Source organism: Schistocerca nitens, chromosome 1, assembly GCF_023898315.1.
Source record: "Schistocerca nitens isolate TAMUIC-IGC-003100 chromosome 1, iqSchNite1.1, whole genome shotgun sequence".
NCBI lineage: Eukaryota > Metazoa > Arthropoda > Insecta > Orthoptera > Acrididae > Schistocerca > Schistocerca nitens.
Window position 1 is genome coordinate 1,010,002,012 of NC_064614.1, and position 16,045 is coordinate 1,010,018,056.

The 16,045-nt window shown below is 44.9% G+C and overlaps 1 protein-coding gene across 2 annotated transcripts in view; it reads left to right on the forward strand.

Moving 5' to 3' along the window:
• Positions 1 to 16,045, forward strand: part of LOC126195604 (lysosomal acid glucosylceramidase-like) — a 149,290-nt gene that overhangs the window by 97,292 nt on the left and 35,953 nt on the right. For both annotated transcript variants that reach the window (XM_049934232.1, XM_049934239.1), the window contains exon 7: positions 12,657 to 12,801. In XM_049934232.1, the coding sequence (XP_049790189.1) occupies positions 12,657 to 12,801 (145 nt within the window). The remainder of the gene's footprint in view (positions 1 to 12,656; positions 12,802 to 16,045) is intronic.

A 16,045-nucleotide genomic window follows, 5' to 3' on the forward strand; every position in this document is an offset into this window, starting at 1 on the left:
TCAGTTGACGCCACTTCAGCGACTTCTTGGTCAATAATGCTGATGAGGACAGCATAACAGCCCGTCCTCGTGCGGATAAAACGTCTGACCTGGCCAGGTACCTAACCTGGACCCCCTGCATGCAAGCCAGCTGTGCTGACCACTTTACTTTTTTTTAGCTTAAAGCTCTACCGATTTTTTCTTCTTACTTCTTCCACTTCAGGCGTTGTCCCCTGGCACCCATACTACCCCCAACACCTATCTAACACACAAACAAAACCGATATCTAGTGCCACCGCCACTTTTTTCTTCAAAGGATGGACGTTTCTCACAACCTCATGCTCCGTCCAAGAACAGAAATAAAACCTGTCTCCGAACAGCGTGTTAAAAAAAAAAAAAAAAAAAAAAGAGCGATAAAGGAGAGGGTACAATGATTTTTTAAAATTTATTTTTTTCCCCTTCTTCGTCTTCTGGGGGTGTTCACAGCAGCCAGATGGTGGGGTGTCCGCGTCCTCTTCTCGCTTATCTAGGGTTAAACACCCTATAATTATCGTTGATGTCCCTCGACAGTCCATTCTGTGCTATACACCTTCAATCTCTCCTCGCACCCTGTACGCCTCAATTCTCTAGAGAGTGCGTAAATAAAGAGTGAACCATACGACACCTTGTTCGTAAAACCGTATAGTTGCTCGTTCAATAGTGCCAAAACTCTAACAGCTCTTCAACGTGCTCTCCAAAAAAGTGTGACAACGCTATACCTTTAAGCCGCACTGGGAAATTATGTCGAGTAGTAGGAGTGCAATCGACATCAGGCTGGATCAGTTCGGTGGGCTCTACGGGCTGAGGTGTCCGTCACCGCAACAATGCCAACATGCGACGTGTGACCAGCCTACAGTCGGCAGCCGTATCGCATACGAAATGGTGTACGTCGGTGTCAACAGCGGCGCATCTGGTGCAGAGAGGGCCCTCGGCTAGATCTATAGTGTATAAACGTTGTCCAGTGGGGAATTTTTCAGTCGTTATTACATAACACAGCGCCCTCACCGCGGTGGGAAGGAAAGGCGAGTGTATGTTACTCCACACCCGCTTCCAGCCATCCGCCGGATGTCGGCGTTCAGTCACATACGTCCAGCAGCCCGAAGGGATTGAGGCGCCATATCCTCAATCAGGGTACAGTTAGAGTGTCCTTGTGCGAATCACGTAGGTGATGCATAGTCCTCAGAAAGAGGGTGCGTGCCCTATTTTGCACGTTTATCATTCCAAGGCCGTCCTAAGGTGTGGGAAATGTCAGTGTCTCATAACGGGTCTTGAACAAACCACCATCGGTAACGAAATAGTAATCTGCGATACGTAGCTGCCACTGTACGTTGCACGCTCTCGCGGTGGGGCACCGCCAAATATTTCACCGCTGGAACCACGGTAACGGGCACCGGCGTACGGATAGTCAGTCCTCTGCCCACTTCCATGTAGCGAAACTTCCGCAGATTGATACGGTTGCCGGTCACCTCTCCGTAGCGCTGAAGCCACGCGATCGCCGTACATAAATCTTCTGTCGACTTCTCCAAGAAAACTACATCGACCCTGAGCTACGAAAGCAAACACTGTGAAGGGAGTATTTTTGCTCCACGATAAGGCCCTTGCTCCTTCTGTACGGGACACAGTTACACATGCTGCTCCTTGGACACACACACACACACACACACACACACACACACACACACACACACACACCATCCTGTATTCTCCTGACAAGACACCCAGAGACTTCTCCCTCTTTCCTAAGATAAAGTAACTGTTGGTTGACAGGCGTTTCCGGGATGAAGACGATGTGATTTTGGAGGTGAAACGTTTCCAGAAGAACCAAAATGAATTCTTCCACAACTAAGGCATCCAAAATATCATCCATTCCTTGGAAAAATGCGTCGTATTTAAGAGGGAAGATATAGAGAAGAAATAACACCGTCACCGAGTCTTATAGTCGCAGCTGAACTTTCTGAAGGTAACTGAAACTTTCTGAGTAGCGTTCGTAGATTCCGGACGAAGCAGCACCTCCTCGTACACTAAGTCTTCCTCCTGTTGAGAGGCTTCAACAGAGTGCGTTGCAACTATTTAAGAGACCTTTATACGTTGACGACATGGCCGTAACAGTATAAGAACTGATTCGTGTTCCATTTTAAGTGAGAATGAAACGAATGTGGCATGGGTTCCAGGTTCTGTTTTGCACACCTAAATTGTTATATATGGGAATATAAAGTGTTGACAGGTTTACAGATTCATCTACTATTTACAAAACTGATCAGCACGCTGAAATATGTCTGGGTACTTGATAATTTAGCCTCATCCGGTTACATTTTAGTTCTCGAATAGCATTCTTAACAGAAATCCGTATTTACAGGTTTATATGTCTTGCGCCCGAAGATGTGAGCGTACATGAGAATGGAATGGGGGCTTGTGAGTGAGTAATCCTCTTAGAAGATTTTGTGGAATCCATATTAGAGTTCTGAGAAACAATTGAATGATATTCGTCTTGGAATGTTTTAGTGAGAGCGTCAATAACAGCGCCGTTGCGTGCTCTAAATGCATAACGATCATCGTCTTCGTGGAGACACGTTAGTCCAGTACTCGGTGACATCACGTTTCTGATGCCTGCGTAAAAGGCAGACCGCAGCCGGAATGTTTTGATCCAATTACATGGAGTAAATAACTGAAGACTATGGTCGTAATTGATACCTGAATAATCCTGATGGTAAAACTGTATCATAACTATGAATAACAGAAAGACGTATATTTGACCACCTGGCCATCTCTAAGTTTTACAGACGCTCGGTTTTCATCGGCCCTCCACGGCAGTTCATATAGCAAATGATGCCTCGACAAGACAGCGTTAGTTGGAATCCTACTCTGAAACACACAGTTACTTCATAGTTGTTTGCTACGTACAGCCGATACCGGTCAGTTGTGGCGCCGTGAGGTTACACGTAGTAGCACTGCAGCATCACACTCAACTGTTGTGTAATATTATCTAGGTTCAAATGGCTCTGAGCACTATGGGACTTAACGTCTATGGTCATCAGTCCCCTAGAACTTAGAACTAATTAAACCTAACTAATCTAAGGACAGCACACAACACCCAGTCATATTATCTAGGTATTCGATGATTATTTCTGTATTTGTGATTACGTTTTACTGGCCCATCTTTAGACGAGAGCTTGTGTTTCTCCTGCATGTTGTTTTCCTCGTATTATGATAGAATAAATGTGTTTAATCATCTGCACAAACTTTCACCAAAACTTGTCAAACTTTAATGGAGAATTCACGGATGAGATGTACTTGTCTAACCGATTTCAGATTGCGTTTTTTGCACCGTATAATTTTTAAAATTTTTTTCAGTGTCCTCCTTCTTTCAAAAATAGCTATTCATTAGCTTGAAAATACCTGAATATTCGCAAATCAGTCATATAAAGTACTCAAAAATCATTGATAAATATATCACCACTGTAACTGGGACCTTTTCCTGCTGCAACTTGACCCAACTGAAGTTGGCACTTGTGCGCTGCTAGTAACTAGTGCCCATTATAATTTCCCCATGGATGCTTCACTGTCCTACTGTGTTACCGGTTTTTTTTCTCTCAGCAATCTCTTCTGATTTTTCTCGTTTGAGTTTGTAGTGATTAAAATCATTGTCACTTACCCACCTCCCAATTTCCGTGATTGGCTGCTTAAAACTATCAGTGTCATATACAATACATAAAATTAGGAAAGTGACCAGGCATACATACGTCCTCTACCTCAGATATTTCATTTCCGCATCTGTGAAAAAATCTATGCGTCATACCTTAACAGCTGCGCGGGGTAGCCGTGCGGCTAAGGCGCCTTGCACGGTTCACGCCCCCCCCCCCCCCCTCCCCCGTCGGAGGTTCGAGTCCTCCATTGGACGTGGATATATGTGTTGTCCATAGCGTTAGTTTTAGATTACGTGGTGTGTAAGCCTAAGGACCGATGACCTCAGCAGTTTGGTCCCATAGAACTTGCCACAAATTTTATTTTTTTTCATGCCTTAGAAAAAGATTCCGAGAAAATTCTGGTCCCATGTAAAACCTCTAAGGCTTCCATCCAGTCATTCGTTGACCAGTCTAGCGTGACAGTAGAAGGCAGCAAAACGGAGGATGAAGTTTTAAATTTCGCGTTCAAGAAGTCGTTCATGCACGAGAATCGTACAAAGACACTATCAACATAAAAAGATTTCTGGGTATGGTACCGCGTCATAATGTATAAAACAACTGCTGCTGGAGGAACAATAACGTTTCGGCCACGGTTGCAGCGGCCTTCTTCTGAGTCTACTGGGCTATTATGTCGACTGACTCTGGCCGCGGAAGCCTACGCAGTTATAGAAGACACTGTCGTTTGACCATCGCACACAGTCCCTTATGGACAACATACTCATAAGAATCCCTGGCGTAAGAAATTTAAAGCAAATAAGTCGACAGGTCCGGAAGGTAACCCAATTCGGTTTTACAAAGAGTACTCTACGGCACTGGCCCTTTACTTAGCTTGGGTTTATCGTCAGTCTCCCGCCCAGCCTAAAGTACCAAGTGATTGGAAAAAAGCGCAGGTGATTCCTGTTGCCGGCCTTGTATATGAGAAGGCTGAAATAATTGACACCAAAATTACAGACCAATATCCTTAACATCAGTTCGCTGCAGAAATCTTGAATATATTCTCAGTTCGAATACTATAAATTTCCTTGAGACGGGAAAGCTTATGTTCGCGAATCAGCACGGCTTTGGAAGGCATCACTCCGCCTCATATTTTCATTAGTTCCCTTGTTGACTTAGAGTTTGTGTATTTTTACTGTATTTAGCGTTTTTTGTTAGTGGTTGCAATGTATACTTTATAGCCCCGATTTTATCTCTCTTCCTGATCACTGGATAAATAATGGGAAGTGCTGATCGAGTGTTTGCAGTCTGCACTAGGTCGAATTAAAGAAAGGCATCGAACCAATTTAAAGGCGGGCTTCTACATCTGGTACCGGTAAGTTCGAACAATACACAAGTGTTCGGAGATGCTTCGGGAACTCAAATGGGAATCCCTGAAGGGAAGGCGACCTCCTTCTCGAGGAACACTAGCGAGAAAATTTAGAAGACCAGCATTGCAGCTGACTGCAGAACGATTCTATTGCCGGCAACATACTTTTCGCGTAAGGACCACGAATATAAGATAGAGAAATTAAGGCTCGTACGGAGGTATATAGATAGTCGTTTGTTCTTCGCTCTATTTTGCGAGCGGAACAGGAAAGGAAATGACTAGTAGCGATACAGGATACCTTCCGCCACGCATTGCACAGCGGGTGGTTTGCGGAGTATGGATATGGATGTAGATTTAGATGTAGATGTAGATTAGCAAGAGAAATAACATCAAATACAAGGGAGAAACCCAGCAGCAGCAGCAAACCAGGCATTAACTACAACAACAGTATTCTCGTTTCCATCCCTTCTTTTTTTCTCTTTTTTATGTTTTTTCCCCACCATTTTCCCACCATTTACATTGGTTCAAATGCTGATTTAGAGTTTGCATACATTTGCTATATTTAGCGTCTTGCGTTAGGAGTTGTGCCTGGGTTGCACCCTGACTCTACAGAATGGCTGCGATTTTTTGAAATACAATTGGGCTAACGCATAAAATTATTTTACGCATTTGAAAACGGTGACTTCTAAGCTTCTCATAATTTCATTGTATTATTTACGACAGAGAAGTAATGACGTACAACAACTCTTATGCTGTGTCTGACGATGGTCAGATAAATGACAAAAGGCTTGTGTTGATCGGTAAAATAGCAACCGATACTAAACATCGAGATTACCAGTCATTGCAGTTTCACTATGAAGCACCAATGTAATGCCGCACCTCATTTTCAATCGAAAATCAAAGAAAGCCGTATCTGTGACGTTACAAAAATTACAAATTATTGCGAAAAGCGCCAAATATAAGGTGAAATGTACAAAAAATTTTAAAAAATCAAATGAAATTACAAATATTTGAAATGAGACAATACAGAACGTACGATACGTATCTATAAAGGAAACTAAAATTGTTCAAAAAACGGCTATTGTTCACGCCATCAAAAATAGTTAGAGAGTAACATAGTAACAAAATGGGTAGTAAAATGAGTCATCGGTGCCAATGGTAATTTTTTTTTCCTTGTTCAGTGCTGAACCGCATATGTCAGTTGGAGCTGTTGGGGTTATGTAGTAGTAAGATACCTTGTATTGATTTCAATAGGTAGGTTCTTTTTCGCTGTTGTTACGTTATTGCAATGTACTTCATTTAACATTATTTAGTCTCACATTTTTTGCTATAAATCTGATGATGGGATTCTCCCGATACGCGTCGTGTGACAATAAATAAAATTATTTTGGCGGTTAAAAAAGTCTTTTAGCGTTTAGTACCAACTGGCTGCAATACACGACGGGTCAGAATACATTACACGGTTGAAGGCATGCGGTCCATTATCCCTTACAGATATATACTGTAGACATATATAATGTATACTAACTTAATTAATCAATGAAGCGAGAAAATATTATTATTTAAATGAAACAGGTTAGAGTCAAAAGTTACTTACTCTAATAAGAAATTTAATTTTTATTATATATAAATATACAAAATGTATATTTTTCATGTTTTCACAGTACTATTGTTCGGATTACAAATGAACTAATTGTGAGGTGACCTGAATCATGAGCACGTGACGTACAGTTGACCGAGCGAAAAGCTTGATTCCCTTAACACCACAATGTCGGAAGGATTGGCCATGTGCTTTGTTGATCATGCTGTAAGCCAACTTTAATGGAATTGCAATCGCCTTAAACTAAAGGACAATCCAGATCATATTAAGGTTAATTATGATATAAGCACCGTCTGCTCTTTTCCTTTGCTAGTCATTATACTCGCTTCGATGACGTTATCGATGACGTTATTCTGATGCAGAGTCTTGCAATTTCCACAGTTTCGGCGAATTCAGATTCCACTGTTAAGTGACTAGCGAAGCAACCTTAAATTTGAGGAAGTGTAACAGCATTGGCAAAATGCATATGGCTCTGAGCACTATGGGACTTAACATCTGAGGTCATCAGTCCCCTAGACTTAGAACTACTTAAACGTAACTAACCTATGGACATGACACACATACATGGCCGAGGCAGGATTCGAACCTTCGACCGTAGCAGTCGCGCGGTTCCGGACTGAAGTGCCTAGAACCGCTCGGCCACAACGGCCGGCTAGTGTAACAGCATTCCTGGAACATTCGACGAACTTAAAAATTCAGTAGGAAAATTTACAGTTTGATTTTTACTTGTCATCGTATCGATCGATATGTTATTTTTTATTTTTCCAGAATCAGCTCTTGAACCGTCGTGTTGACAATTTCGTTTTTCTTCGCTAGAATAACTCGCTCGCGTAGCCATTCTGAATTGGTATAATTTCGACTATATCCTAGTATATCTCGATTATGAGTTAATCAGATGTTACAACGATATTAGAAATTCATTTTTCAGTATGATCTGGTCGGAACTTTCGTCTCCCGAGATTTGACTTCTCATATTTCTCGTTAATTTGATTATTTTTACATGCTGCCATATGAACTTCTTTTTTTTAAGATGGCGTTTGCTTCATGCCCTGCCGTCGATTTCGAAATGACAGACAGCGTTGGACGAATATCGCCTTACAATATTAGTAACACACTTCCCATTAAACTCACGTTATCTCTTAACTCCTGAAGTGTCCTTTATTGCTTCCAAAGACATTCTGTGGGACATTGTGCTTTTGTCTCATATGATGACATTGCACTGTTTCAATAATTGTCCACGACTTAATGGTTTTGTTATGTCACATACCGGTACCGGAAGTTCATGTTCAGCTACAGTTAAAGATAATTTTAACGCAGAATGTGCTGTTTGTCCACCATCCAGTAGTGTAACCGCTTGTCATAAACGCAATGTCTGAGAAAACGGTATTGATAACATAGCTTATCTTCTCGGTGACATTTGCTCTAAAGAGTTCCTAAGAGAGAATCTTAATGGAGAAATGTAAATTTAACTTCGGGCGTTACAGGCCCGTTTCTTTTCATAATATACAGGGTGATTCACGTAAAACTTACACTGCAAATATCGCGCAAATGGAAAGTTTTATTAATGTGCGGTTTTCAAAGAATGGATTGGTAATCAGAGGCGCGCATTGTAATAATACTTAGAAAGAGAATTTTTGGGCAAACATAGACTTTTTTTAAATGCAACATTGCAGATTGACGCCTTTATGAGACCTCGTATTTCGAAAAGTTCCCACACCGACTCATGTACAATACCTCTGGTAGGACACACTAAAGAACAACAGTAACGAGTCAACTGACCATCACACGTTGTGTTCAAAATGACCACAGGCAGCGGCAGTACACGCTTCTTGTTAGGTAGGAACTACTGCTGCACAGTTAGCCGTGCTGTCTAACGCACGGCTTTCCGGAGCGGGAAGGAGCGCCTGGTCCCCGGCACGAATCCGCCCGGCGGACTTGGGTCGAGGTCCGGTGAGCCAGCCAGTCTGTGGATGGTTTTTAGGCGGTTTTCCATCTGCATCGGCGAATGCGGACTGGTTCCCCTTATTCCGCCTCAGCTACACTATGTCGGCGATTGCTGCGCAAACAAGTTCTCCACGTACGCGTACACCACTATTACTCTACCACGCAAACATAGGGGTTACACTCGTCTGTTGTGAGACGCTCCCTGGGTGGGTCCACCGGTGGCCGAACCGCACAATAGCCCTGGGTTCGGTGTGAGGCGGCGGAGGAGTGAAATAGACTGCGCCGGCCGGGGTGGCCGAGCGGTTCTAGACGCTACAGTCGGGAACCGCGCGACCGCTACGGTCGTAGGTTCTAATCCTGCCTCGGGCATGGATGTGTGTGATGTCCTTAGTTTAGTTAGGTGTAAGTAGTTCTAAGCTCTAGGGGACTGATGACCTCAGAAGTTAAGTCCCATAGTGCTCAGAGCCATTTGAACCATTTGCTTTGAAGTAGACTGCGGTAGTCGTCGTGGGGTTGTGGACCACTGCGGCTGCGGCGTGGACGGAGCCTTTCCGTCGTTTCTAGGCCCCCGGTTAACATACAACATACATACATACATACATACAGCCGCACACGTGCTAGCATTTCAGAGGAGATTTCCGAGCAGGCTGCCGTAATACGTTGCTTCATATCATCGGGTGAAGTTGGTATGTCTTTGTAGACAGCGTCTCTCAGCATTCCACAGGGAAAAAACGTCTACAGGTATCAAATCCGGGGAACAGGTCGGCAAGGTACATGTCCTCGACGTCCAGGCCCACGATTTGGAAACATTTCTTGAAGAAAAGCTGTAGTACTGCTTGCACTATGGGCTGGAAAACGATCATGTTGGTACCACAGATTCCTCCTAGTCTGCAGAGAAACTTCATCTAGCGTTTGTGGAAGATGTTCTGTTACGAGGCTGCGATACTTGTGCGCGTTTAGTGGTCCGTCTATAAAACACGGGCCTATGAGCTGATGGTTCTCTATCCCACACCACACGTTTACAATCCATGGACGCTGATTTTCCATCTTACGAAGCCAACGGATATTGTCAACAGACCAACAGTGCCAGAATGACATTTTCACTCTGCAGCGAAGTGTGCGCTGATATGAAACTTCTTGGCACATTAAAATTGTGTGCCGGACCGAGACTCGAACTCGGGACCTTTGCCTTTCGCGGGCAAGTGCTCTACCAACTCGCGGAAGTAAGGCTGTGAGGACGGGGCGTGAGTACAAGTTGGACCATCACACACCAACTAACTAGCAGCACGTCGCAATGCAGTCAAGGAACAAAGAAGCACCCTATAAGCAAACATAGTATTATACCTAGCAACTACGCAGGTTGAATAGCACAAACAAAAGTCATTGTGGAAACTTTTCAAAATGTGATATCTCATAAACGACTCGCACTGGAAGCCTACAACAAACGCCAATGACATTCTAATTTAACCTACTTGTTGTCTGTAAATATCAACAGGCTTTGCTGCATTTAAAACAGTGTATATTTGCAAACAAATGCACTTTTGAAGTATTATTACTATCTGTTTATTGGCTAATAATACGAGCCCCCCGAGTATGAATCCATTCTGAGAAAACCGTTCATCAGCGGCACATTCCATTTCTCCAATATTTGCGGTGCAGCTTTTAGGTGATTAATCCTCTTACACACAGTCAGTCCAGAAAGTTCCAAGATTGATTTTATTTCTGGTGTACAAGCGACATCAGAGCAACAGCTATCATGGCAGCTTCAACTAACAACAATAAAAAACATACGTGGATTCGACCAGTCAGTCCTGAGCAAGCTGTGCTAAGCAGTAGATGTGCTGCCGCAGTGTGTTATCGTTATTGTGTCACAGAACGCAGTCGAGCAACGAACTGAACAATTCTAAATCAAGTGTTCAACACATTCTGCAGAATGTAATGAAGAAGAGGAAAGTGTGTGCGAAGTTTGTCCCGCACACTTTGACTCCGGAACGAAGTCAACGACACATGGACGCCTGTCGCGATTTGATATAACAGATATACGCAAACTTGGTTTTATAAATACGAATATACCACAAAACGACGAACAGCCCTAATATAAATCATATTCCTTGCTAAAAATATACACCACTTTTAAAGACTACCTCTATAATCCTTCGGTTGTAACTGTTGCGCGAGCAGCAGGTGGTATGCTTTGGAATGTAGCAGCCATCGCAAAATCAAGTTCGTGGCTGACGCGGACCGTTATTATTTTTGGACTTCATACGAAACTTTACTCCGCCCTCTCCATAGTTGCATTTGGCACACTTGGTCAACCGATACCGTTCTGCTTACAGAGGTAACCAGTGTCCCTGAATTGTCGATACCACCGCACAGCACTCTGTTTACATGGCGATTGCTTTCCATAATTTCTTGTGAATGAGCACTAGTCTATTGTAACAGATAAATGTCTCGCAAATTCCAACACACAAAAACACTACTTTTCTTGCTTTGTCACTATTTTCTCAGAGCTCTGACTCTTAAAGCAAAATGCCGAGCACAATGCACGCTCGGTGAGTGAAGTTCATGCATCAGTCGTATTAATACATGTAATACGAGGGTGAGTCAAATGAAAACCTTAAATATTTTCGCTTACAAAGTGCATAAATTCCTTTAGAAAAAAATTATTATGGTAGTCCGCGCAACCACTCATGCACCGCTTGGCGTACCTCTTCATCAGAACGGAACTTCTTTCCTCCCATTGCGTTTTTGAGTGGTCCAAACATATCGAAATCACTTGGGGGAAGGTCTGGTGAGTATGGTGGATTAGAAAGACGCTCAAAATGCAGGTCTGTGATTGTTGCAACTGTTGTACGGGCAGCCGGCCGGGGTGGCCGAGCGGTTCTAGGCGCTACAGTCTGGAACCGCGCGACCGCTACGGTCGCAGGTTCGAATCCTGCCTCGGGCATGGATGTGTGTGATGTCCTTAGGTTAGTTAGGTTTAAGTAGTTCTAAGTTCTAGGGGACTGATGACCTCAGAAGTTAAGTCCCTTAGTGCTCAGAGCCATTTGAACCATTTTTTGTTGTACGGGCAGTGTGGAGCCTAGCATTGTCATGTTGCAAAAGGACACGTCCTGACAGCAATCCACGTCGCTTTGATTTGATTGCAGGCCGCAGATGATTTCTTAGGAGATCTGTGTATGATGCACTGATGACAGTGGCCCCTATAGGCATGTAATGCTCCAAAATGACGCCTTTTTCGTCCCAAAATAGAGTCAGCATAACCTTCCCTGCTGATGGTTCTGTTCGAAAATTCTTTGGTTTTGGTGACGAGGAATGGCGCCATTCCTTGCTGGCTCTCTTCGTTTCCGGTTGGTGGAAGTGAACCAAGGTTTCGTCCCCAGTAACGATTCTTGCAAGGAAGCCATCACCTTCCTGTTCGAAGCGCCGAAGAAGTTCTTGACAAGTATCAACACGTCGTTCTCTCATTTCAGGACTCAGCTGCCGTGCCACCCTTCTTGCAGACAGTTTTTGAAACTGGAGCAAATCATGCACAATGTGGTGTGCTGACCCATGACTAATCTGTAAGCATGCTGCAATGTCATTCAGTGCCACTCGGCGGTTTTCCTTCACTATGGCTTCAACTGCTGCAATTTTCTGTGGAGTCACAACTCGTTGTGCCTGACCTGGGCTGTGGTATCGATAGCAACGATGCCATGGTTTAGGTGCAAGTTAAGTTGGCACCACGACAGACACCGACGACAACGTCCTCTAGCAGACGTTGTTGAGGTCTACGAGCGCCGCTGGAGATTCGGCCCATTTCATCAAGTGCAGCGGGACTCATCAACAGAAGGAGCATTTTCCTGAAGATGGCGACCAGTTGGATCGCCGAAGTATTGAGTCAAGTTGATTTTAGGATCCGGAAGCAAACCCGAAGGGACTTTCAAGCTCTAGACGTTAGTTATCATTTTGTATTCGGCTGTTAGTTGCTGGAAGCAAATTAGTATAAAATACGGCTGAGAACCGCGGGCCGCAGGTGGACCGGCTGCCGCGGCCCCCACGCAGCGCAGCCTTGGCGCTCCCGCAGAGCGCGTGGGCCCCGCTTAGTCACCGCCGACTCCTGTTCCAGATCCTCACCAACGAGACGGTGACGCAGTACGCCAAGTTCGTGGGCGTCCACTGGTACACCGATCAGTTCTCACCGGCCTCCATGCTGGACGATGTGCACCAGCTGTCACCCGAGACCCAGATCCTCTACACCGAGGCCTGCAACGGTGAGCCATCTACTCGTCGCTTTTTATTCAGCCAGCGCCCTACAGTGGGAAAGCCCAAACCGCACAACTCCATTACTAAAGCTTCCTTACTTTATATTGTTGTAATATATACACTACTGGCCATTACAATTTCTACACCAAGAACAAATGCCGATGATAAACGGATATTCATTAGACAAAAATATAATACTAGAACTGACATGTGATTACATTTTCACGCAATTTGGGTGCATAGATCCTGAGAAATCAGTACCCAGAACAACCACCTCTGGCCGTAATAATGTCCTTGATACGCCGGGGCATTGACTCAAACAGAGCCTGGATGGCGTGTACACGTACAGCTGCCCATGCAGCTTCAACACGATACCACAGTTCATCAAGAGTAGTGACTGGCGTATTGTGACGAGCCAGCTGCTCGACTACCATTGACCAGACGATTTCAGTTGGTGGGAGATCTAGAGAATGTGCTGGCCAGGGCAGCAGTCGAACATTTTCTGTATCCAGAAAGGCCCGTACAGGACCTACAACATGCGGTCGTGCATTATCCTGCTGAAATGTAGGGTTTCGCAGGGATCGAATGAAGGGTAGAGCCAAGGGTCGTAACACATCTGAAATGTAACGTCCACAGTTCAAAGTGCCGTCAATGAACAAGAGGTGACCGAGACTAATGGCACCCCATACCATCACGCCGGGTGATACGCTAGAATGGCGATGAAGAATACACGCTTCCAATGTGCGTTCACCGCGATGTCGCCAAACACGGATGCGACCATCATGATACTGTAAACAGAACCTGGAATCATCCGAAAAATGTCGTTTTGCCATTCGTGCACCCAGGTTCGTCGTTGAGTACACCATCGAAGGCGCTCCTGTCTGTGATGCAGCGTCAAGGGTAACCGCAGCCGTGGTCTCCGAGCTGATAGTCCGTGCTGCTGCAAACGTCGTCGAACTGTTCGTGCAGATCGTTGTTGTCTTGCAAACGTCCCTATCTGTTGACTCAGGGAACCAGCCATGGTTGCACGATCCGTCACAGCCATGCGGATAAGATGCCTGTCATCTCGACTGCTAGTGATACGCCGGCCGAAGTGGCCGTGCGGTTAAAGGCGCTGCAGTCTGGAACCGCAAGACCGCTACGGTCGCAGGTTCGAATCCTGCCTCGGACATGGATGTTTGTGATGTCCTTAGGTTAGTTAGGTTTAACTAGTTCTAAGTTCCAGGGGACTAATGACCTCAGCAGTTAAGTCCCATAGTGCTCAGAGCCATTTGAACCATTTTTGCTAGTGATACGAGGTCGTTGGAATCCAGCACGGTGTTCCGTATTACCCTCCTGAACCCAAAGATTCCAAATTCTGCTAACAGTCATTGGATCTCGAGCAACGCGAGCAGAAATGTCGCGATACGATAAACCACAATCGCGATAGGCTACAATCCGACCTTTATCAAAGTCGGAAACGTGATGGTACGCATTTCTCCTCCTTACACGAGGCATCACAACAACGTTTCACCAGGCATCGCCGGTCAACTGGTGTTTGTGTATGAGAAATCGGTTGGGAACTTTCCTCATGTCAGCACGTTGTAGGTGTCGCCACCGGTGCCAACCTTGTGTGAATGCTCTGAAACCCTAATCATTTGCATATCACAGCATCTTCTTCCTGTCGGTTAAATTTCGCGTCTGTAGCACGTCATCTACGTGGTGTAGCAAGTTTAATGGCCAATAGTGTAATTACCCACACACACAGACGAAGGAAGCATCTAGGAGTTCACGATTAGTGTGAGATGATTAAGTATAGGTGGTTGAGAATTGGAACTTGGGCATCATGAAGTTTACGCTGTAAAATCACTGCTATTCGCAACGTATTCCGATGTGATTTCACTATCTGTCTTGCTTACACAGTTTTATTGATCGACTACCGCTTTCGGAAAAATATTACCATGATTTCTGCACGGAACTACACTCATGCTCATAAATTAAGGATAATTGCAGAATGTGGTGCCACACAACGTGGCACTACACAAAACTGGCGCTAATAGCATAGGCAAATAGTGAACACACACGACACAGATCTGTAAGTCCACGGCATTGGTGATAAGTTGAGAAAACCGTCCCGAAACACATTTGCTACAATACGCCACTGTTTCCTGCGCATGTACCCCGACATCAATATGGGATATGATCACCATGCACACGTACACAGGCCGCACATCGGGTTGGCACATGCAGGGGTGTACGTGCACCAATCATAATCCAACTCCACACCATCAAACCACGACCACCATACAGGTCCCTTTCAAGGATATTAAGGGGTTGGTATCTGGTTCCTGGTTCACGCCAGATGAAAATCCGGCGAGAATCACTGTTCAGACTATACCTGGACTCGTCCATGAACATAACCTGGGACCACTGTTCCAGTGACCATGTACTGTGTTCTTGACACCAGGCTTTACGGGCTCCCCTGTGACCAGGGGTCAGTGGAATGCAACTTGCAGGTCTCCAGGCGAATAAATCATGTCTGTTCAGTCGTATGTAGACTGTGTGTCTGGAGACAACTGCTCCAGTGGCTGCGGTAAGGTCCCGAGCAAGGTTACCTGCAGTACTCCGTGGCCGTCTGTGGGCACTGATGGTGAGATACCGGTCTTCTCGTGGTGTTGTACACTATAGACGTCCCGTACTGTAGCGCCTGGACACGTTTCCTGTCTGCTGGAATCGTTGCCATAATCTTGAGATAACAATTTGTGGCACACGGAGGGCCCCTGCTACGACCTGCTGTGTTTGACCAGCCTCCACTCGCCCCAGTATTCTATCCCTCATAACGTCCTCAATATGTGTTCTTTGAGCCATTTTCAACACACAGACACCATTAGCACGTCAGAAAACGTCTGCACAGTTACTCGCTGCACCGTACTCTGATAAGCACCAACACACCTCTGCGTATGTGGACTGCTGCCAGCGCCACCGTGCGACGACCGCAGGTCAAATGTACCGCATGGTCATACCCCGAGGTGATTTAAACCCGCAAACCGCCCACCAGAGCGTTGTTTCAACATGTATCAGCATTAGCCTCAATTTAAGAGCATGAGTGTATTTCCATAGAGGAAATGTGCTGAATGCCTTTAAAAAAACACTTTCTTCACTTTAATCTCCACGAATAATAGTATAATTTTTTTTGAAATATTTGCACAGTTTTTTGAAAAAAGCGGCAAAGCCCACAGAGAAGTGTCACTGACTTTCACTAGACCTTTCTTT